At 35.0% G+C, this 23,385-nt stretch overlaps 1 protein-coding gene across 2 annotated transcripts; it reads left to right on the top strand.

The window, feature by feature from the left end:
• The first annotated feature begins 19,680 nt into the window (after positions 1-19,680).
• rps21 (ribosomal protein S21) lies at positions 19,681-23,144 on the top strand. 2 transcript variants are annotated; one of them, XM_059527004.1, is made up of 6 exons: positions 19,681-19,756; positions 20,100-20,181; positions 20,399-20,462; positions 20,750-20,821; positions 21,254-21,309; positions 23,083-23,144. In XM_059527004.1, the coding sequence occupies exons 2-6, from the start codon at positions 20,132-20,134 to the stop codon at positions 23,090-23,092; spliced, it is 252 nt and encodes an 83-aa protein (XP_059382987.1). In that variant the 5' UTR covers positions 19,681-19,756; positions 20,100-20,131; the 3' UTR covers positions 23,093-23,144. The 2 variants fall into 2 exon arrangements, with proteins under 2 accessions (XP_059382987.1, XP_059382989.1); XM_059527006.1 differs by lacking the exon at positions 23,083-23,144 and having other exon boundaries at positions 19,682-19,756; positions 21,254-21,316.
• The last annotated feature ends 241 nt before the right edge of the window (positions 23,145-23,385 follow it).

Raw genomic sequence — 23,385 nt, 5'->3', positions numbered from 1 at the left:
TAATATCACTACTCAAAAGAAATGTTACTAGCATAAAACTGAATAAACTGTAGGAAAACTTACTTGCACTTCCAAGTAGGATTGGCTTTGTTTGAAATGTGGTTGTTCAGTCTGCAGTCTGAAAAGTACATGTGCTTGCGTAATTGATCTGAGACATTTTGCAAGCGATTCTCACTACATGGATGATCGCAGTCAGAGCAGGGCAGACCATGATATCCGTAAACAGACACGACAGCAGAAACAAACACCTGTTTCAAACAACACATATTAGAGGACGCTCAAACTATACAACAGACACTGGATCATATTTTACACAGAAATTTGCTAGATTAGTTTACTCACCAACAGAGCAGAGAAGTTCATTCTTCACTCGTTCAGTGCTACTCTTGTCACTTTTGTACAGCTTTTGTCCTGTAAGGCAAAGTAGGAGTATTGCTATATTGTGCTTAGGACTGACTTTTATACCTTGATCAGGATTTCAACGTAATTCCATCAACCTCTTTCCTACTTAACAAATTTGCATGAACCTGTTCTGTTTTTCCATAATGATATAGTGACCTTTGGCTATTCAGGTGAGGGAATGGGCCTTTTTTTTCTCCGTGTTGTGAATGGGATAGACACACTCAGAAAGTAAACACAAGGTACACTCAGAAATGAGTGGAGGAGGACAGTCTAATTGGCTTGTAGAAATAGTTATCACAGAGTGAGTGTGTATGTGTCATATTTACCGATGCTGCTATTCTAATACTTAATGGTTGTGTGCCATTAATGGAGCTCTTTCAGCTTTCTATATCTTATTTGTACCTTATTTAACAATCCTACATTAGTTGCGTCAGGCAGTTTTAGTGATACTGAGTAGTACAACTGAGTGCTGCTTTTGTGCGTGTTGTCTTAATATAGCTTGTTTCTGTCAGTGCACACAGATGAATCATCATCTGAACATTCAGTTTTGTTATTTATGGTTTGATTGCCTCTTATTTTTCTTAATTTTTTTGGGGCTCATTATTTTTTCAGGCCTTTCAGACCAGTTTAAGTTGATGTATAAGTATTAAAGTCTCTTTTTTTGTTTGTTTGGTTGTTTGTTTGTCTCTGTCTCTGTATCTTGTTTCTCAGAGGTTATATTAATGACAAAAAAATCTGTTTAATACAATAATTTAATTAAATGTAGTATGACAAATAGTTCAGTGTTGTATACATGCATACTTTTTAACATTTTGTAGTTAAACTCATTATTTCTTTCACTTTACATTAAAGATTAATTTATGGATTAAAAATTATGAAATTTTTTTAATTATTTAAATAATTAACCATTAGTAAATCTTTAATGTAATGCAAAAGAAATAATACGTTTACCTATATATATATATATATATATATATATATATATATATATATATATATATATATATATACAGTGCAGACCAAAAGTTTGGAAACATTAGTATTTTTTATGTTTTTAAAAGAAGTTTCTTCTGCTCATCAAGCCTGCATTTATTTGATCAAAAATACAGAAAAAACAGTAATATTGTGAAATATTATTACAACTTAAAATAGTAGTTTTCTATTTGAATATACTTAAAAAAAAATAATTTATTCCTGTGATGCAAAGCTGAATTTTCAGCATCATTACTCCAGCCTTCAGTGTCACATGTAACATCCAGTCTATCACATGATCATTTAAAAATCATTCTAATATTCTGATTTATTATGAGTGTTGGAAACAGTTCTGCTGTCTAATATATTTGATGAATAAAAGGTTAAAAAGAACTGCATTTATTCAAAATAAAAGAAAAATTCTAATAATATATATTCTAATAATATATTTTCTTTACTATCACTTTTTATCAATTTAACACATCCTTGCTGAATAAAAGAATTGATTTTATTTAAAAAAAAAGAAAGAAAGAAAAAATTACTGACCCCAAATTACTGACCAGTAGTGTATATTGTTATTACAAAATATTTATATTTTAAAAACATAGCTACTTTTTTTTTATTCATCAAAGTATCCTAAAAAAGTATCACATGTTCTGAAAAAATATTAAGCAGCAGAAGTGTTTCCAACTTTGATAATGAATCATCATATTAGAATGATTTCTAAAGGATCATGTGATAATGATCCTAAAAATGCAGCTTTGCATCACAGAAATAAATGATAATTTAAAGTATAATAAATTTAAAAACAAAAAATGTAAATTGTAATAATATATCACAATATTACATTTTTTTCCTGTATTTTTGATCAAATAAATGCAGGATTGATGAGCAGAAGAAACTTCTTTCAAAAACATTAACTTTCAAAAACATTAAAAATAGTAATGTTTCCAAACTTTTGGTCTGTATATATATATATATATATATATATATATATATATACATTTTTTTTTTTGCATTAATTATACAATGTGGAAAGTCGTAATGTTCTTAAATCTATATTAAGAATGTTATCAATATTTTATATTGAAAGCGGATCACTGGCTGGATTTAAAGAGTTGACAATTATTTAAGAGTAATATGAACTATGTTTTATTCATTTTTTTTTATTATTGTCAATATGTTTTTGTTTATTTGGTTTAAATAAACATTTGAAGTTTGCATATGCAAAACAATAGAAACTGTTTATCTGAGATAATGATACCATGACATTTGTTATTCCTGGAAACAATGGTTCCATAGTGGGGATTCCTTTTGTGTGGGATATCCCTACCACAGTGATCAATAGAGTCGGAGAAATCCTGGATGTGGAGGAATCCCTCATATGATGAGTCATGTTTCTCCTTGTGGAAAAGAAATGTGCTTAATTGTATTGAATGTGCACTTTTAGTAAAATCTTAAAAGACTATTTAAAAACTGTATACTTTACAAAAATATAATAGAAATGTAAGGCCTCTTAATTGCACTTAATAGAGTATGCTTTGATGTTTCTTAACACCCTTACGTAATTAGACTTTTAAAAAGTGCACTCTGGAATAATGTCAGATTGGCATTCACACCGAAACAACATTTTGAACCAATTCTCCTCTGTCCACACAACATGCTCCTCAGAAAACATTAGTATAGCCTTTTAATCCTTTCTTAACTGGCGAGCAATTCCAGCTGCAGTGCTGAACCGATTCCCTATTAAGAGTCCCTGCATTATCCTGTCTTATACATTTCTCTTTCATTGAGGTCCAGCCTTTTTGGGGGACTTGAATGATTTAGTGTTATTGTAAAACTGCAATATTCTAGAAATCACAGCCTCCATCTAGACAACCCCCTGTCCCAGGGTTTCAGTCACCTTAGTAGTTGTTCTCTAATTTTGATCTCCACTGTACATGAGTTTTTTCTGTCCTATACAAATGAGTCTATAATTTGGACATCAAACTGTACTAATTTGAGCCAAATAGAGCCTAATATCTGTTAGACAGACAAAAGAACAGACACAATTCTTTAAAATATAAATCATTTTGAGAAATGTACCTTTTCAAGCATCATTATTTGCAAATGAATCAAGTCTTCATTTACATTTAGCACTAAAGTGTTTGAATAGGTTGGAATGTGTTACATTGTTGTGTTATGATAGTAAAAGTGTCAAATGGAAAAGCGCATTAAAAGTGACGTATAAAGTGAGGAAGTTTTGTCTGGGCGTTACAGTGGAGATCCAGGATTCCTCTAACTGCATGAACCGTTGTGGTAAAGAAATCCCACACAAAAGGAATCCCTGAGGAACGATTGCTTTCATTTTAACAATACTGCCCGTCATGGTTTCAGACGATACCTTGGAGGCACATGTACTGTTTTGCATGTCATCTGTAAATAAAACAAAAAGAAGAATGCCTGAAGCAGTGTTAGTAACTATGTGGTTCGTTTATACTCTGAAATGTAATACATTTAATAGAAAAACACTGAATGCAAGAGGCTAACTAAAAATCTTCAGAAACTTAAAATGCATTTTTGCCCCGTTTGTGTTTTTTTTACTACTTACACAAATATTCAAAGTATAAAACGTTGTTATTTACAATACACAGCGTGGTTTTTAATCATAATTTTAGGGGGACAACCCTCAGATGGGGGGATCCTGTACCCCCCGTGATTAACACCTATGGCACAGGATTGTTGTTGTTTGTTTTTCTTTGGCCTTTGTGTGCGACTGTATTCCACCCACTAATAAAGGAGAAAAAGACCCATACCCTCACCTGAATGGCTACAGGTCACTGTATCATTATGGAAAACAGAACAGACACAGTGCCGCTGTTGTTTGTCTCATGCAAATTTGTCATGTAGGAAAGAGGTTTGTGGATTACGTCGAGTGAAATCATCGGTGCATCCTGAACAAGGTATAAAAGTCAGTCCTAAGCACAAAACAGCAATACTCCTACTTTCCTTACAGTGACAAGAGTAGCACTGAACGAGTGAAGAATGAACTTCTCTGCTCTGTTGGTGAGTAAACTAATCTAGCAAATTTCTGTGTAAAATATGATCCAGTGTCTGTTGTATAGTTTGAGCGTCCTCTAATATGTGTTTTTTTTAAACAGGTGTTTGTTTCTGCTGTCGTGTCTGTTTACGGATATCATGGTCTGCCCTGCTCTGACTGCGATCATCCATGTAGTGCGGCTCGCTTGAAAAATGTCTCAGATCAATTATGCAAGCAGATGTACTTTTCAGACTGCAGACTGAACAACCACATTTCAAACAAAACCAATCCTACTTGGAAGTGCAAGTAAGTTTTCCTACAGTTCATTCAGTAATACATTTTTTTTTGGTGTAGGAATATTTGATGGTGATAAAGCATGTGTGTCAATGCTCCATCACTTATCAGTCTTTCTTTTCCCAGGCCATCACCAGCAGTTTCTGACAGGATTCGTACAGTCCGTAACACCACATGTGAAAAGTGCCCAGATCCAGGTTTCGAGGCAATACCGATTGTGCAAAATATCAACATGTTATTCAAAAAGACCTGCATGGGAACTAATTATATTATATTATATGTAAAACCTGTCACAATTTCATTAGGCTGTACATGTGCAAAGAAAGACTGAACAATATGCAAATTATGCCAGCATGCACTTTTGATAAGATCATTAATATGACCATCTTGAAACTGCAATATGTTCACATCATTTATTTTTCATTTGTGAAAACCAAATGTGATGACTATGTCTAAAACCGTAGAATCAGTGTCAGTGCTTTGGATTATGTTTTATGTATTTGACAGAAATTTTCATGTTTGTAAAAACTTTCTCGTAACCATGTAATGATTCAGTTGTATGCATATTACACGTTTATGTATCATAAAAATAATGCATTCATTTGTGCTAAATTCTTCTTTTTATAGAAGTGAATAAAGCTTCTTCAAATAAACACAATCCTTTCATTTTTGTATTGTATTCAAGGAAAGTAAATGAATTTGACATGAGCTCATTCAGATGCCACACTAGATGTCACCTATACACAAATATAATTATATACATATACATAGTTTGAATTCATCTCAGTGTATAAATGTTTATTTTTTATTTAGAAAAAGAGTTGTGTTTTATATTTTATAACTAGGTGATACAGTCCTGATCAGAATTATTGACACCCTTGGTAAATGTGAGCAGAGAGGGTAATAAAAATAACTCCACAGGGTTATTTTTATATATTACATACATCTTATTTATTCCCACTCATATTCACATTTTTAGAACACCAGGCTCACTAATAACATGAAATGGTAAAACAAAGGCCAAAATCCTTTAATCATTCATCACACAGAGTAAAACCAAAGAATATAGTTCTGATGTGCAGCAAAAGATTTTTGAGCTTAATAAAACAGAAAGTGACTGTAAGCAAAGTACAGTAAGGAAAATTCCCATTTTCACCATCAGGGAAATAAATAAGATGTTCGAGTTAACTGAAGATGTTCCGAATCTGCTTTGAAGTGAGAAGAGTTTGAGTGCTCTCCAAGGATCACAGCTGAAAAACTGCTAAAATGATTTGAGCCTCAAAAAATATCAAACAGCATTTACATTACAGTAAGTTCAAGAGAATGTCCTCTGCTCTTATTCAAAAACAATTTTTAGCATATTCAGTTTACACTACTGGTACTTCACACAGGACTGAGCACTGTGGTCAGATAAAACTAAAAAATCAACGTTTTGACACAAAATAAACAATATAGCTAGTCTTTTCTCATATTTAACAAGGGTGACAATAATTCGGACCAGGACTGTATATTTTCATATGTCTTTATTTTCGATCTTTCATTCTGCGTTTGACCTTTCAAATGTAGCCTTTCCATTGTATCAACAAAACAGAAAGCAAAGTATCTGTACTTATACAAATGCAGTATGCTTATTGCTTTTAGAAAACATGTGTGGGTTAAAGTGTGGGTTTATCTTTCAGTCACATTATACAAACACCGCATATTGTCCCATTATCATTGTAGTATTTGACAATCAAATGCTTTTATTTCCAAGTGTATTTATGGTTGTGTTCTTAAAGGCACAGAGTTTTTCAGTGCTCTACGACAAAAAACTTGAAAAACTTGAAAAAAAAACAGTATATATTACAGAAATTATGTACTTAAAAATATACTTAAATATGAACTTTTTTGCAATGAAAGAAAGTGTATTGTATAAATTCATATTAAATGCAATTAACTGAACTTTAAAATTATTTTGACCCACTTTTTAGATGTCATTTCATAATTACTTATTTTGTCTTTAAAATATGGTCTAATATTTCTGGATGTACAGTATACTGATAAGCATTTATGGTAAATTAATATACCTATTTGTAAATGTATTTTTATATTGCTTTAAATGTAATTTCAAATAACACATCAAAATAAGTATACTTGGCACAACAAAAAATTAATAAAACAAAGATTTCAAATGTACCACAGTATGTGTTAGAACTGCACTGTGTTACTTGTTTTATTTATGATTTATTTATACTATGCAAAGGTCACGTTCAGAATGAAAGTGTTCGTCTCATTAAGTGACATCCATCTTTTCTATGAACCATGGAGAAAGGCATCTGTATAGTAGTCTGAAATGATTATGACTCTCCATTCTCTGATTGCTTTAATGTGAAATGAATTACTAAACTATTATTGGACCGGTTATCATACAGTTGGATGTACTTATAAGAATAGTTCACCCAAAAATGCTAATTTGCTTAAAATGTATACTCTCCTTTAAGCCATCCATGATATAAATCAGTTTGTTGCAAAGTGTGTATGCGTGTATGTGTGTGTGTGTGTGTGTGTGTGTGTGTGTGTGTGTGTGTGTGTGTGTGTGTGTGTGTGTGTGTGTGTGTGTGTGTGTGTGTGTGTGTGTGTGTGTGTGTGTGTGTGTGTATTTATAGAGAGATGGATGGATGGATGGATGGATGGATGGATGGATGGATGGATGGATGGATGGATTGGATGGATGGATGATGGATGGATGGATGGATGGATGGATGGATGGATGGATGGATGGATGGATGGATGGATAGATAGATAGATAGATAGATAGATAGATAGATAGATAGATAGATAGATAGATAGATAGATAGATAGATAGATAGATAGATAGATAGATAGATAGACAGACATTAAATGATTGGTTACTTTCAGAATGTCAGTGTTTTACTGAAAATGTTCAAATAAAAAAAATCAAAATTTCATTAACTTATGTTGATACATTGTAAATGATTTAAAAGGTATCATCTCATTTTTTTTTTTTACTTAAAGTGTACTTCTCTTTCTCCATCAGGGTGTGGCCAAAGGTTGACCACATGACCAGACTGCTTCACTGCAACTACATACTGTGTCTACTTTCAAGACTAGGAGCAGAGGTGGGTAGAGTACCCAAAAACTGTACTCAAGTAAAAGTAAAAGTACTTCTAGAAATATTTACTCAAGTAAAAGTAAAAGTACTAGTCTTGAATAGTTACTTGAGTAAGAGTAAAAGAGTATCGGATAAAAAATCTACTCAAGTAGTTAGTTACTAGTTACTTTGGGTCATATATACTGAGCCTATTTTTATTTAGATATATAGATAAAATGTATGTAATGTATGTGTGCGTGTATAAATGTATATATTTCATCAGCCTTTACTCCAATTTATGTAATTTATTATAAAACCCTGTCTGTTTACTTAAGTAACAGATATAGGTGTCATGCCATAACATATTTTTAATACGACTGACTTTATATTAAATGTGAATTTAACATTGAAAGTTAATGTGATATAAATATTGCTACTAATCTTTCATTGTTCAGAAAGAGAGAAAATTAATTAATGACAGACAAACAATACAATTCACTGGAACTAATCCGCGTTACTGGACTAAACTTATAACCATCTTATCTGGAGTATACTACAGAAATGGATCTTATACAGCGACTCACAGAGATGGGAGACCATTAGGAATACCTTTGCTAAAATACACCGTAAGAATCCTTCGGAAATTCCCCCTCTGTAAAGCACTCTCACCGAGGCCCGACTCAGAGACGCGCACTGAATGGATAAATCAGCAGCTGCGCTACGTACGGGAAACCATCCAGCCGGCGCTCAACAAAGCGACAAATTCCAACAGTATGAGAGAACCCAGAGTGATAAGCGGAAACGAACTAGCCTATCTTTGGGAACACCGTAGGAGTAAGGCAATAGATATAATTCTAAACAAAAGCACTTACCCAGACCCCCCTCCTGCGATAAATGATATGAATAAAGTTTATGAGTATTATGCTGCGAAATGTCAACCAGCAGTCACACCAACAGATGGGCAGTCCTCCGTGGTGTGGCGCTCTCGACCTGGAGGACCCGAAAGATGCCCCCGTTACTTCGGACTTCACTGCAGAGGAGATCTCAAGCGTGCTTTGTAGTCTCCCGAACAACAAAGCATGTGGTGCAGATGGTGTGACTTATGAAGTGCTCAAGGCAACAAAACTATTTTCAATAATGACATTAACTCAGATTTTTAATGTCTGTTTAATTAACCGGAAAGTTCCCGATTCTTGGAAGGGAGCTATTATATAGGATCCCCAAAAAGAATAACATTCCAGAAGATCCCTCCACCTGGAGAGATATATCACTGCTCCCCACTATATACAAGGTATTTATGAAGTGTGTTTTATGCCGAATTTTACCCTGGCTGGTGGAATCAGGAACATTGTCAACAAAACAAAAAGCATACATAGAGAGGCAGGGAATGAATGAGCATGTATTCTGTTTGAAGACTGCCATCGATGATTTTAAACATGAATCCTCCCGTTTCTATGCGGTATTTCTCGATTTTCGAGACGCGTTTGGCTCTTTACCACATAGCGTAATGCTTCATTCCCTTGAGGAAATAAAACTGCCGGAACAGTACATACATATAGTCAAGAATGTATATGACAATTCCTTTTTACAAGTGATTTGCGGACATCAACTAACGAAACCGATTAAACTTGAAGTTGGTATTAAGACGGGATGTCCCTGGAGCGCTGTGAACTTCATACTGGCCTTAAACCACTGGCTGAAATGGCTATGTCTCCTTGCCCCGCCTGGTATTACATCTCCAAACCCAGTTCAGGCTTTTGCCGATGACGTCCTCATAGTATCAAGAGAGGAGAACGTCATTACCAACATGCTGTCATACACCGACCGCTTTCTGCAATGGTCTGGACTCGAGGTTAAGAATAGTAAATGTGCGGTGTTCTACGAACGACGCAGCGGGGGTAATAGATGGTATAAGGCAAAGAGTGATCAGCCTCCATCATTCATAATGGCTGGAAGCACAATTAGAGTTTATTCAAGACACGAATCATACAATTATTTAGGACATATGTTTAATGTGGCAGGAGAATGGCACGAGCAAGTCAGTGATATCTGCAAAGAATACTCCAGCAGACTAGACTTGATAGATCAGTGTCCTCTACCGACCTGTATGAAACTCCAGGCCGTTCGAGATATAGATCTTTCCAAGATTCATCATCTGTTTGCTAATGTCCACATTGCTAAAAAATATCTTACGGAGCTGAACAATAAGACCGTGCAGCTGGTAAGAAAATGGTTAAGTCTTAACACACACACAACAAGAAGTATTCTCTTTATGAATAAATCCGAAGGGGGACTGGGGATCCCTAACATTGAGTGGATTTATACAGCGACTAGAGTAAAGCATCTACTGCATATGTTGAATAACGATGACCCTACAGTTCGTGAAGTTGCCCGGGGCTCACTGTTGCTGGATCTGAGCAAACGTAAGGTCCCCTATGCTGCAGACGGAGAACCAGGTTTCCTCGGTTTCCGGAAGAAACCTAGCGGAAAGCTGGAGACCAGAGCTACGGGATTTGGAGTACGTTCGGATTGGCCCGATCTGAATGATTTGTGCAGCAATAACAACATACAGCTGAACTGGACACATACTGGCGGGGAGCAGGTGAATATCAGTCAGGGGCAGATTATGGATCCTAATGTGTATGCTGAGGCGTCTATCCATAACACTGGAACCAGTCAGAGGTTGAATAGCCGGACGTGCAGGTATGAAATCCTCCAATACTTTCAAGCACAACACCGCGATTACTGGGTTAACCTGCGTCTTCAAGGGAAACTTGCATGTCTGCAGAGCGCGGATCATACAGTCTCACACTCTGCGTTACAAAATTCAACCATCAACGAAGATATCTTAAAATTTGTTATTAAAGCTCGGCTTCAAACTCTCCCGACCAAATACAACCTCTCTTTGTGGTTCCCAAAACACCACGAACCATTCTGCTTACTACACAGCGATAAGATAATGGAATCCACAGCGCATATACTGAACGGATGCCCCGCGTTTAAAGGACTTTACATCGCGCGTCATGATCGCATCGTAAACATAACGGCTCAAGAACTGCGCAAAGTATCTGGACAAAGTGCAATACATACAAACAAAACTGTTAAAATTAGCTGGTTTTTAAACTTGAATGATAATAATATAAGCTCTCTTAGAAGTGTTCTCAGGGAATACCCAAACACTCCAGACATCGTAGTCATCAATGAACTTTCTAAGAACATTCTGATCCTGGAAGTGGGCTGTTGTTTTGATCTTTACATGGATTTGTGCTTTTCTGAGAAAATGTTAAAGTATCAGTCATTAACAAATGCTTTGGCAGTGTGTGGTTACAGGATCAAACTGATTATTCTTATTTTTGGTAGCTTGGGACATGTGCACAGATTATGTGTCAGAGGCTTGCAGATTGCTGGACTGAGTAAAAAGACCTCTAAGCAAACAGCCAGATATTGTTCTGTGTCAGCAATCATAGGCAGTCTGCATGTTTGGAGAAGACGATGTCACCTTTATCCATAGCCTACTCTTTGAATGTGGTTGCAACTTGCATTGTCTTTATTGTCAGGTGAAACATAATAGGCTCTTTGTGAATATTTGGATGCTGTTGTTCTAATTAGTATTTGTCATTCCAAATAAAATAATCAAATGTGTGTGTGTGTGTGTGTGTGTGTGTGTGTGTATTTATAGAGAGATGGATGGATGGATGGATGGATGGATGGATGGATTGGATGGATTGGATGGATGGATGGATGGATGGATGGATGGATAGATAGATAGATAGATAGATAGATAGATAGATAGATAGATAGATAGATAGATAGATAGATAGATAGATAGATAGATAGATAGATAGATAGATAGACAGACATTAAATGATTGGTTACTTTCAGAATGTCAGTGTTTTACTGAAAATGTTCAAATAAAAAAAATCAAAATTTCATTAACTTATGTTGATACATTGTAAATGATTTAAAAGGTATCATCTCATTTTTTTTTTTTACTTAAAGTGTACTTCTCTTTCTCCATCAGGGTGTGGCCAAAGGTTGACCACATGACCAGACTGCTTCACTGCAACTACATACTGTGTCTACTTTCAAGACTAGGAGCAGAGGTGGGTAGAGTACCCAAAAACTGTACTCAAGTAAAAGTAAAAGTACTTCTAGAAATATTTACTCAAGTAAAAGTAAAAGTACTAGTCTTGAATAGTTACTTGAGTAAGAGTAAAAGAGTATCGGATAAAAAATCTACTCAAGTAGTTAGTTACTAGTTACTTTGGGTCATATATACTGAGCCTATTTTTATTTAGATATATAGATAAAATGTATGTAATGTATGTGTGTGTGTATAAATGTATATATTTCATCAGCCTTTACTCCAATTTATGTAATTTATTATAAAACCCTGTCTGTTTACTTAAGTAACAGATATAGGTGTCATGCCATAACATATTTTTAATACGACTGACTTTATATTAAATGTGAATTTAACATTGAAAGTTAATGTGATATAAATATTGCTACTAATCTTTCATTGTTCAGAAAGAGAGCAAATAACATTTACATTATTAAAGATCATTTTCACTGACAGTCTAGATTTCAATCACTCTCAGAAACTCCCATTAAAATCACTGAAACTGTTAACACTGTGAAATCAATATCTTAATTAAAGATTCGTACACACATCTGCACTTTGTTGTTTCTGACGAGAGAATTCGCCAGAAAGAGGTCTCCAGTCAGTGAGCGAGTGAAGGAAGCACCGGCATTTTAGCGATGACTCATCTGAACGCCTCTGATTGGCCAATGCTTTAATAAGCTCAAAAGAATCATGTGTGATTTGTTATAATGCGCAGTGCTGTAAAAACACATCTATCTCTTGACTCCCCTCTGTTATAAGCCACACACATACAACAAACTAATGTCACAGTGGTATCGTGTACTGTAATCGAATGTAGCCCAAGTTATTACCTGTTAAACAGTAGACAGCACACGCGGTGTTCATCTAATAAGGATCTCCATCGCAAGCAATGGCCTTTGCAGATTTGCTTGGTTTGATCAAGCCTTTGAACAGAATTGACTCAAAAGAATGAATCATTCGCGAATGGGCATCGCTCATTACCCAGAGAAAAGTAGACGGCGCGTTTGGAATAAACTGAAGCATTTATAACATTTATTGCATTAAGATAAAGTAACGAGAGGAGCGTAACACACAGTAACGAAGTAAAAGTACAGATTTTTCCCCAAAAATTTACTCAAGTAAGAGTATAAAGTTCCCATCTTTAAATATACTCCGAAAAGTATTAGTTACCCCAAAAAATTACTCAAGTAAATGTAACGAAGTAAATGTAACTCGTTACTACCCACCTCTGACTAGGAGTTAATTCTTTTCATTCCAGGTTATATGTGTAAATGTTTTACTACAATTACAATGTGCTTACGCTAATGTTAGTTGGTTTCATTCTTAGTCTGAGGTCACTGTAGCCATTCAGTCTGTACAGACCTGATGGCGAATCCTCCCCGAAGACCTCATTAGACATCGGGACAAGACCACAAAAAACAGATGAGTCCTCTGCTCAATCTGACCTGTGTTGCAGCCAGGAATTAAACCACACCATGCATTTTTGGGGGACTCCCGAGGGAACAAAATCACTATTAATCACAGGATTGGGAAAGAGTCACGGGACAGGAAAAAATGTCAGTGGGAGTGGGCGGGACCGGGAATCGTAATAACACTTTGATCGCCAACTTTATACACAAATATAGCCTAACTTTTTTAAAAATCCACTCCCGTGTCACCCTCTACCTGGTTGCTCCTAAGGTTGTCTACTCGATCTCTGTCACCGATGGACTTTTGGGTTCTTGCTGCTGTTGCCTTTGGCTTGATTCTTTGGGGACACTTGGCTGATCACACAGACATTCCTGGAAGTTAAACGATGTCAACAATGAATCAGCAATGAATTGTCTTTAGCTGGAAAAATGACTTTTTATTGACCTCTTGCATTATTGATAAAGTATTTTCCTGTTTGACTCCGTAAAGCTGCTTTGACACAACCATTGTATAAAGCAATATGTAAATAAAGGTGACTTGGTTTGATTTTATGTACTGTATAACCTCATTTTATTAATTTTTTTTATTTTAATTTGTAATATTTCTTTTTAAACTATAAAAAAAAATGTTTATGTAGTTCCCAAGCAATTTCTTCCGATGCCCAAATAATAAATCTTAGTTGAGGTAACATATAAAACACATAGAGTAAACAGTTAAATTTTAATTAACATAAATAGCTATAGTCTTTCAATTAAAACATTTTAGTTGACTGGACTATAAAACTAGTTCACTAAAGGTTGAGCCAACTAAAAAATGACAATTCAGATAACACTTTGAAGTCAGAAATTGACTGAATGTGAAATTTCTGTGGAACTTGTTACTAAATAGTCATTAGTTGAAACCACTTGCAATTTTTTTACTACAAGCTGTTTGCTTTCAGTGTATGCAAAACATTGAATACTGTAGATCTCTCGTTACAAACAGTATTCCCGGCATGGAGAGAACTTATTCACTGTTGGGATTCCCTCATGTGGGAGAAAACCATGATAACGAATACCTCCTCCGCCTTATTATGGCTTGTAAAAAGACTATTATTTTTTAATAAGGATTAAGTGTATATAATTCGTAAAAGACTTATTTAAAATCAGTTGAATAAATTAGGAATGTATGGGGGGGGGGGATAATGAAATAATCGTTTTGTTTTATATTTCCAGGGATGGTGATGACATTTTATTGATTTCTGATGCATTTAAGTAATGTATATTTTATTGTTTAATTAAACAAGCAAACAAACAAATGAGTCTGACCCACATGGTCATTTTGTTTTCATATATTACATAACTTTTGTATTTATGAGTAATATGGTTTTGAATTTGAATATCTAAAATCAAAGGTGTGATTTGATGCAGTTATGTTTGCATGTGGTTCACACTCTTTGTTTTCCTAAGGCATAATATGCAAACCAGCACTTGCATTGCCTCTGCCTGCTTACTGTGGATGGTTTATTCTAGAACATGAATAATCTCTTATATAATGCAATGACACTGTAGTTTGTGGGACTCCTTCTTTGTGGGATATAATAGCCACACCAAGTACAAAATTAAAATGGCTGGTTAAAATCTTGAAATAGTCATCGTTAGTAGATATTTCAGTCATGGATTGATTGGTATTTATCTCCAAGAAAGGCCAGTTTTACCTGTTTTGTCTATCTGATATTATGCTAAATATAATTACACCACAAAATGCCATAAATAGCCATGGGTTTGTGCCTTATGGAAAGCGGAATAAAATTTAAAAAAAACACACATTGAAATATTTATGATACTTTTACGTAATTTTGTCCTACAACTGACCTTTCTCATTTACCCCAGTCTATCAACACATTGAGGGAACACCTGAACATATGACAATGTTGACTATTTTCTCTTTCTGCTTTGATAATGAATGTGATTGTCACACTTCTTTTGCCTGGGGACAATATAGCAGACTGAGTACGAGCGGCAGCTCTCTGATTCCACTATGGAAACTATAAAGCAGGCAATCCATCCACTGGAGAATGTAACACATGCTTTGGGAAACACGTCTGTGGTTCACGTCATTGCTTGATTCGGCTCACAGTCAATATAAATGCAGCTCGGCAGCCCAAAGTGTGTTTCACATAATTCCTGGACTGTGGGACAAGATTAAAACGGATCTCATGATGATGCCTGTATTGCTGGTGAGTAACCTGATGATTTGTACTTGAGAAACATCTGTCTCCCTAGTTCTTCTAACACTTGTGTGTCTGTCTTTGTACATCAAAACTAAAAATACTATTATTTAGGTGGTTATTATTTTAATTATAATCATTATTGTTGTTTTTATATTTATGTTGTTATGCACTTTCTATTTCAAATTATATAATTACAAATGTCGCTACATTAGCCAGATTTATAGGTGACAAGGATAGACAAGAAACGTACCTGCCTTTATTTAAAATAATTAGTTAATAATTGATTAATAGAGAGAGAGTGAGACTATCTATGTTATATATTAAATTGATGTATTTTTATTATGCACTCTCTATGCCATGTTATCATCTTATTAAAAATGTTGCAATATTATTAAGACTGTTAGGTGACAATTACCGGTATATAAGAGGTTTACAAATTTTTTACAAATTTATTATAATTTTTTTTTATAAATATACATTTGTAAATATATATTTATATATTTGTATGTATGTGTGTGTATATATATATATATATATATATATATATATATATATATATATATATATATATATATATATATATATATATATTTTATTTTTATTTATTTTTTTCATAAATATAAAAATAGAAATGTTTTATAAATATGTACTTTTTTGTTGTTGTTCAGTTGATGTTGCTGATAACAGGACTGTCGAGCGCAGACTATAACCAGTGCGCCACATGCAACTGTACCGTAGCTGAAATTCAAAGTGTTGCAAAAAATCTAGGAATCCCCATTTTAAATAAGAGTATCAGCAAAACCTCCCTGTCTCCATGGACATACGAGTAAGTCGAGTTCCTTTTGTAGATCAACATTATTCTTCTATTATTCTTCAGTGCATAAATTCAAAATGTGTGTAACTTATTATTGTAAACTGTCGCTTTTTTTCCAGGTGCACTGTGGATACTGACAGGATTCCTATGTTCATTTGTAATGCTGTGTGTGATAAGTCATGCATCAAGCTTGTGCATGCAAAACCAGCAGGAATCAAAGTCCGCATTAACACTTTTAGACGGTTTCCATGTAGTAATGGCAGCTACAGACTCTCTAAGGAGGATTATAATTTGATTGTTGGATGCACATGTATTATGTATTAAATTTGAAAGAAGTGATACGCACGATAACAACTGTCTATACCTGTCTATATGTCTATACCTCATATACTGTGACATTTAACAAAGTACATGTACAGTATATATGTTAAAATAAATGAAATGATCAGAGCAACTGAAATGAAAGACACTAAATAAATTGCAATAGCACTTTTTTCTTCTTCTTCGGCTTTCTGTGGTGAATGTGGCCCTCCAATAATGAAATATAGAAATCATGCCATAGCTAATATTAAATTAAAGCCATTTCTTTTGCACATATCTGTAGTTTGCAAGAAATCCTGTATTAATTAAGGCTTCAATCGTGTAATTTTCTTGTTTCCTGTTTCCATCACATATGTGTTTATTTGTAGTTCCATATTGTATTCTATAAATAAATAAAAAGTACCCAAGCAAATCATTGCAAAAATGCAAAACTTTTTTTTCCAATGGGGGAGGGCTTACTGATGCAGAAGAATGGGCTTCAAAGCAATAAAAAAAAATTCATAACACATTCTTCTTTTACTAAGATTTCTTTACCAAAATTGCAGATATGGTCATTTTGATACCTTCAGCAAACGTAATGTATGATTAGCATTTTTAACCCTTTAAGGTACATTGTAAACGATCAGATTACTGTAATTAAAACTCGCCAAACCCCTTTTTTTGGCAGTTTGTCCTTAAACCTCTCATTGAATAGAGTATGTTATGACAATTATATCCACTGTGTGGCACTGCAGCAAAAATATATTGTGTTGCTGAAAAGCAGTGACGAAACCGAAATGTATTGATGCGACGCCTCTCTTCAAACAGTAATTGCACAAATTAAAACAATTTAATCGGATTTTCCTGTTCTAGACCTCCTAACAGTAAATTTAGTTAAATGGCAGAAACATGGTGATAAAATCTGTTTTTACCTTAGAAAATGTGCTCGACCGCTCGGTTGAGTTGCCCAGTTAGGGTAAAATGATCTTGCAAGATCATAGATGATGTTATTCCTTTGTCTGAACAAAAACCAATGCTTTGTTGCATATCACAGAACATCATGTCAATAATTTATTCTATTCTGTTTATATTATTATGCATTGATTATTTGCCTTTTACCTTATATTTTATACAGATTGTCACTACGCAGATCCATTATTTATTATTTGTAATGTAATTTAATTATTATTTTGTTTATTGTTTGAATTATTATTTTGGTTTGATGTATTTGCTTATTTACTTTAAATTATTATATTTCTATTACATATATAATTTTATTTATTTTTTTTGTATATTGGATTTCTGTTATAATAGGAACAGGTTTATATATAATCATCATATTCTACTGTCTGTAATGTTTTTATACAAAAGAGAAAAAAAAAACATCAGTTGCACAAATGAAAAATTCCTTTAATGCATCAGAATTTTTAGTTCATGCTGAGTTACCCTAAATGGGCAAGTCAACCGGCTGGTTGACTTATGTATCTGCTTAGTGAATGGGTCATCTGAAAAAAAAAAAGAAAGAAAAGTTGCTCAGTGTGGTATCAGGAACACAATTTTAACAATAAATAATATTTTGCCGTTCTTAGTGTGACTGTTAAAGGGTTAACTGTCTTTTTGATGCTATACAGATACTATAAATAGACATGTGAATTTACAGAAGCCTGTCAGTTTTGCCATTCTCAAACGATCCTATTGATTTCATGAAATATAAACACTCATCTCATTACCTCTTTCCAACATAAAACATTTGCATGAGATTTTTATCTTTTCCATCATGCCACCTGTACTGAGTGTGATGATGCTTCAGGACAAACCAGTTCAAGTGTGCTCTATTAAGACATCATTGCTAGTTCACCCCGAAATTGAATTTTGCTGCAATGTACATTTCAGAAAAGTTCAATTTGTGAGTGAAAAGGTGTAAAGTCAGTGTGAAATAGTGAACTGTAAGGCCATAAACAGAGGAATGAGTGAGAGGAATTCCTTTTCTGTCATTGTAACTCATATGACGGTCCATGGAGAGCACACCAGCTGCTCACATCTCCCACAGACTCTCGTAATGGCATTTTGCTGCAGGCCTTTGCAAGCTGGTATCTATTGTTTAGCATATGGCACATGACATCAAAAACAGAGCAGGTGGCAAACAGTGTTATTTTAGTAGGTTCATCCAATAAAGAACACTCAAAAGAGGTGGTCGTGTACGTGGGATTGTGCATTATTATTTCCATTGAAATTAAATTCCAGTGAATTGTTGTTGAATTATGTTTAGCGTGACATTTCAGCGACTGAATAGCTTGTGACATATAGGAATCTCTACCATGTCTGCAGAAGAATGGCTTGCAGTAAACTCTGTACGATGCAGTCCTCTGGTATAATATTCTATCTTTTCACATCCTTAGTGCCTTGTCTCCTTCCACCTTGAGATGCCCATCTTTAGGTCTAGCTTTTCGATCAGACTTGTGGTCCGTTTGTGAACATGAAAATTCAACTAATTCCTCTTATTGAATAGATTCTCACAATTTTCAGTTTTTTTTATTTTTTATCAGAACTCATTGTGATATAAGAAATAGGCCTATACTTTAACACCAAAGTCAAAGTCAGTACTATCTACAATACTATGCGGATGGATCAAATCTGTTTAAATGAATTTTTGTGCATATACATATACACCAAGAATGAAAGTTACACCTTCCTCACATCTACTTAAATTATTCAGTGAATATATAAGCTACATTTAGCTATAACAGAATGATTCTCTTTCATTTGACAACTTGTCCAGTATATTTTAATTTGATGGAATGGGCTGTTTTTTTCCTTTGATCTGATTCTAAACTTGACGAATTTATGTATCACAATAATATCAGATGTCAGATTATTAGGTTATACTGGACACCTAATATTCCTTAGCCTAGTTTCCGTGGCATAAAAACGGATATATTTAATTTTGCTATTTAAAATGCAGTATTGTTTATCAATAATTATTTACAATATATACTTTCCCCATTTCGCCAATCTGCTCAAATAAATTACTCGCACTCTTATCTTGTCTTTCGTGTTACGTCACTTCCTCCTGACCCTTTCTCTTTCCTTTCCGCGTTGGCCATTTGTTATAAACGGTAAGAGCGGCATGAGCTCTAGTTTACTAGTATGTTTTTTTTACAGGTTTGAGCTTACATTTAAAGCATTTGTCTCACACCATTTATGCAGGGGACTGTTTTACACAGCGTGTGTCACATATTCGCATAATAGTCATTTTCTGCGTGTTTTATTGTTAGTGAAAGAGCAGCAAGGCTGAGTGTGTAACGTTACACATGTGTGAGAGCAGCGCTCCTTTACTCGAGTTAACCACCCACGGTTAAATATATAACTCAGCTCTGCGTCCAGCCTTTAAAGAAAGGTGTTCGTGTTAATAAAGCTGATCACTGCCTTGACATGTACTGATTTGATTGTTTCCCGCAGACTGAGCTGATTGACAGTCAGATAAAGTCAGGATGCAGAACGACGCTGGTGAATTCGTGGACCTGTACGTCCCTCGCAAATGGTGAGGTTAAGTCAAACTGAACAGAAGCTTTAATAGGACATATCTTTGTTAAATATGATTATTTAAATAATAATATGAACTGTACGCTCAGAAGTAGCTGTCTGTCTTCGTCTGTATCTAGCCACAGATGTAAAGTTACAATACTGGTTAAAAACTGCGTGAGTGCACACGTTTATTCATCTTGAGAGTGTTAAACACTACTTGTGTGTCTTTCTAGTTCTGCTAGTAACAGAATTATTGGTGCCAAGGACCATGCCTCCATCCAGATCAACATTGCTGAGGTTTGACACAGTTTTGACCATTACAAAACTAGTCTTTCTGTTTATATGTGTGTGTATACAGGTTATTAAATTGCATTGCATGCATATCAATAAAATGCAGTTTAATTATCACAAATAAAATGTATGTGACAATTACAAAAAAGGTGTTTTTTCCATTGACAAAACTGTTGGTACCATATATATTTGTAAGTAACATGAGCCAAAATGGCCACTGTTAGATGCCAAAAGATGTATTAGTCAACCAAGAGTTGTGGTGATTAATGAGCTGCTGCTAATGGTCTTTACAGGTGGACAAGGCTACAGGAAGATTCAATGGACAGTTCAAGACCTACGCGATCTGCGGTGCTATCCGGAGAATGGTATGTTCAAATATAGGCTATTCCAGCTAAAAATGAAAGTTTAGCCCTATGCTATCTTAAGATGTAGAATAATTTGCTTCTTAATCCAAAGAGATTTGGAGATAATTAGAATTAAATCACTTGCTCACCAATCAATCCTCTGAAGCGAATGGGTGCCGTCAGAATGAGTCCAAACAGCTGATAAAAACATAATCCATACAAGTCCATCGATTCACATCTTATGAAGTGAAAAGCTGTGTGTTTGTGTTAAACTCATCAAGATATTGGAGTCATGTGGATGAAAACAAGTTCATTTTTTGCGTGAGCTTTTATTCTGCGTCTATATGTGTAGTGTACTAAAGTCTGACACTTGTAATGTGTGCATATAAACGTAAAAGCACAGATTCTGTTGCATCTGGTGTGGTCTCGAGACGTTTGCTTTGTGTTCTGCAGGGTGAAGCTGACGACTCCCTCCTGAGGCTCGCCAAGAACGACAGCATCGTGGCGAAGTAAGCCCATGTCACTAAACTGCTGTTTTTTCATCTCCTTCATTATTTTTCTGGCAGGTTTTAATTGCTTATTGAAACCACTTGTGTTAAGTTTGTGGTTATGCAAAAAGATACTTTAAAGGAGCATTTCACCCGTTGGAACATTGATCTTCATTGAAAGTGGGTCATATATGTAGTCTAAATCTATTAAAATTTTCGAATTTGGTGCCTTTTTGACCGAGTTATTACAGAAAGTAACTTTAGGGCTCATTTGTATGGAAAACCACAACTCCCACAATGCAACACATTTGCACAGCTCCATAAGCCACTCCCACTCCCAAGACATTGAGGACACAGTTAGCGATGTATGGTATTTACGTGCCACAGTAGTAAACAATGCCACAGTAAGCTTTTTGTGCATTAAAAAAGGTACTGCACAAACATTTTACAGTTGACGTTACGTAACTTATTAACCGGGAATCATTTCGTGAAATCAATTCTGAAATATGTCTCCAGGACGCCTCTGTCCATATGCGGGGCGAAACTAGGATGGTTCACAACGCAAACATCCGTGTCCTTGTCTGCCTCAGACATTTCTTCGAGGAGAAATTGGCATCTTTGAAATTCTTGGCAGCAGACGGACTCTAGCTCTGTGTCCGTAGGCGCACAACGAGAGCACAAGCACCACCAGTCCGCACCAGCTCGAGCACGCCCGGGCTCCTCGGACGCGACAGGCAGGTCTCCGGCCTCGGCTGCAGCCGCCGCCTCCTGTTCCTCCATCAGCCTCAGCTGCTCTACGCTATATTGTGGCTCGTATAGATAGCCACGAACATCTGTTTCGAGCAACAGACTTTGAAAATCCTCTTCTTCCATTTCATGAGTTGTTCCTCCAGCCATTCTCGTAAATCTGACTCCATAAGCGCTTGTTAGCTTAGCTACATAGCTTCCAAACAAGATGGCGGATTTTCATTTTCGTTTCTGTAAGTTTAGTCCCACCCACTGATCTGTAATAGGCCTGTAGGGTGAGTGGGTCCCACCCCCTGGAATAATAAGCTAGTGTGTGTAGTCTCTACACTTTTCAATGAATTTTGACTTCCTGCTTATTATGACGCAAAATGACGATTTTTACGTCATAATAAGCAGGAAGTAAAACACTTAAATCCTTATTTCTCCCATCTCAGGGAAAAATAAAGGAAAAATCCATGATCATTATAATATATGACTGGGTTTCTAACAATACAAAGCTAAATGCAAATGGGTGAAGTGATCCTTTAAACTTACTGTAAGATTTTCCTGTTCAGCAGCTGATTTCTTTGTTCCAGTGTCAGTCAGTGAGCACTTTTAAGAGTTAAGGTCATTGCACACTGGGTTTGAAATGTTTGCTTGTTAAAAAATTAAAAAGGACCTCATGTTGTGTCAATCATGTTCAGACACTGCCTCTGAAACTTCTGTCTGTCATTAAAAAAAATTGGGTAGGGTTTGATTTTCTGCATTTTTCGCTTCCGTAGCAAGCAATTTCATAGTTGTTTTGAGAGACTGCTCTGAGCCACCGTAGAAGCAAAAGCCATTTACAGCGCAAATGTCTTTCTGTAAAATTCTTTGTCTTGAAACAGTTAAAAGTCTCTTTAATACTGTAAAAGACTTCTTAATTTTAAAAGCTGACATATTCACAGAATTTCTACAGTTGTTTATAAAATCTGTGATCTAATTTTAGACTCAGGTGCTGAACCGTTTAAATCCGACTGTTACACGTGCATGCTGATTATGCTTCTAATAATTGTTTTCTCTTTACAGGAATGCCTAAAAACGATTACAACGTTTTTATAAATTAAAAAAATAATAATGAAAAAGGACAACTGTGTTTTGTGTTTTTAATGGTGTGAGTCCATGACAATTATTAATGGCTGCTTAAAGGGGCATGATTAATTCAAATGATGAAATTTGAAATATCAATTTTAAGTTGTATAATTAGATTCCATTAACCATTATAGGAAAATACAACAAGCTGTGGTGTTAAGAGAGTATGTTCTGTATTTTGATTGGACGGGATATAGTTTCCTGTTATTATAAGTGGCAAATGATTTGCATGTGCTACAC

This window comes from Carassius carassius, chromosome 37 (assembly GCF_963082965.1).
Source record: "Carassius carassius chromosome 37, fCarCar2.1, whole genome shotgun sequence".
In the NCBI taxonomy this organism is placed as follows: Eukaryota; Metazoa; Chordata; class Actinopteri; order Cypriniformes; family Cyprinidae; genus Carassius; species Carassius carassius.
The sequence above is the reverse complement of the archived record's forward strand: the minus strand, read 5'-3'. Positions and strand labels throughout refer to the sequence as shown.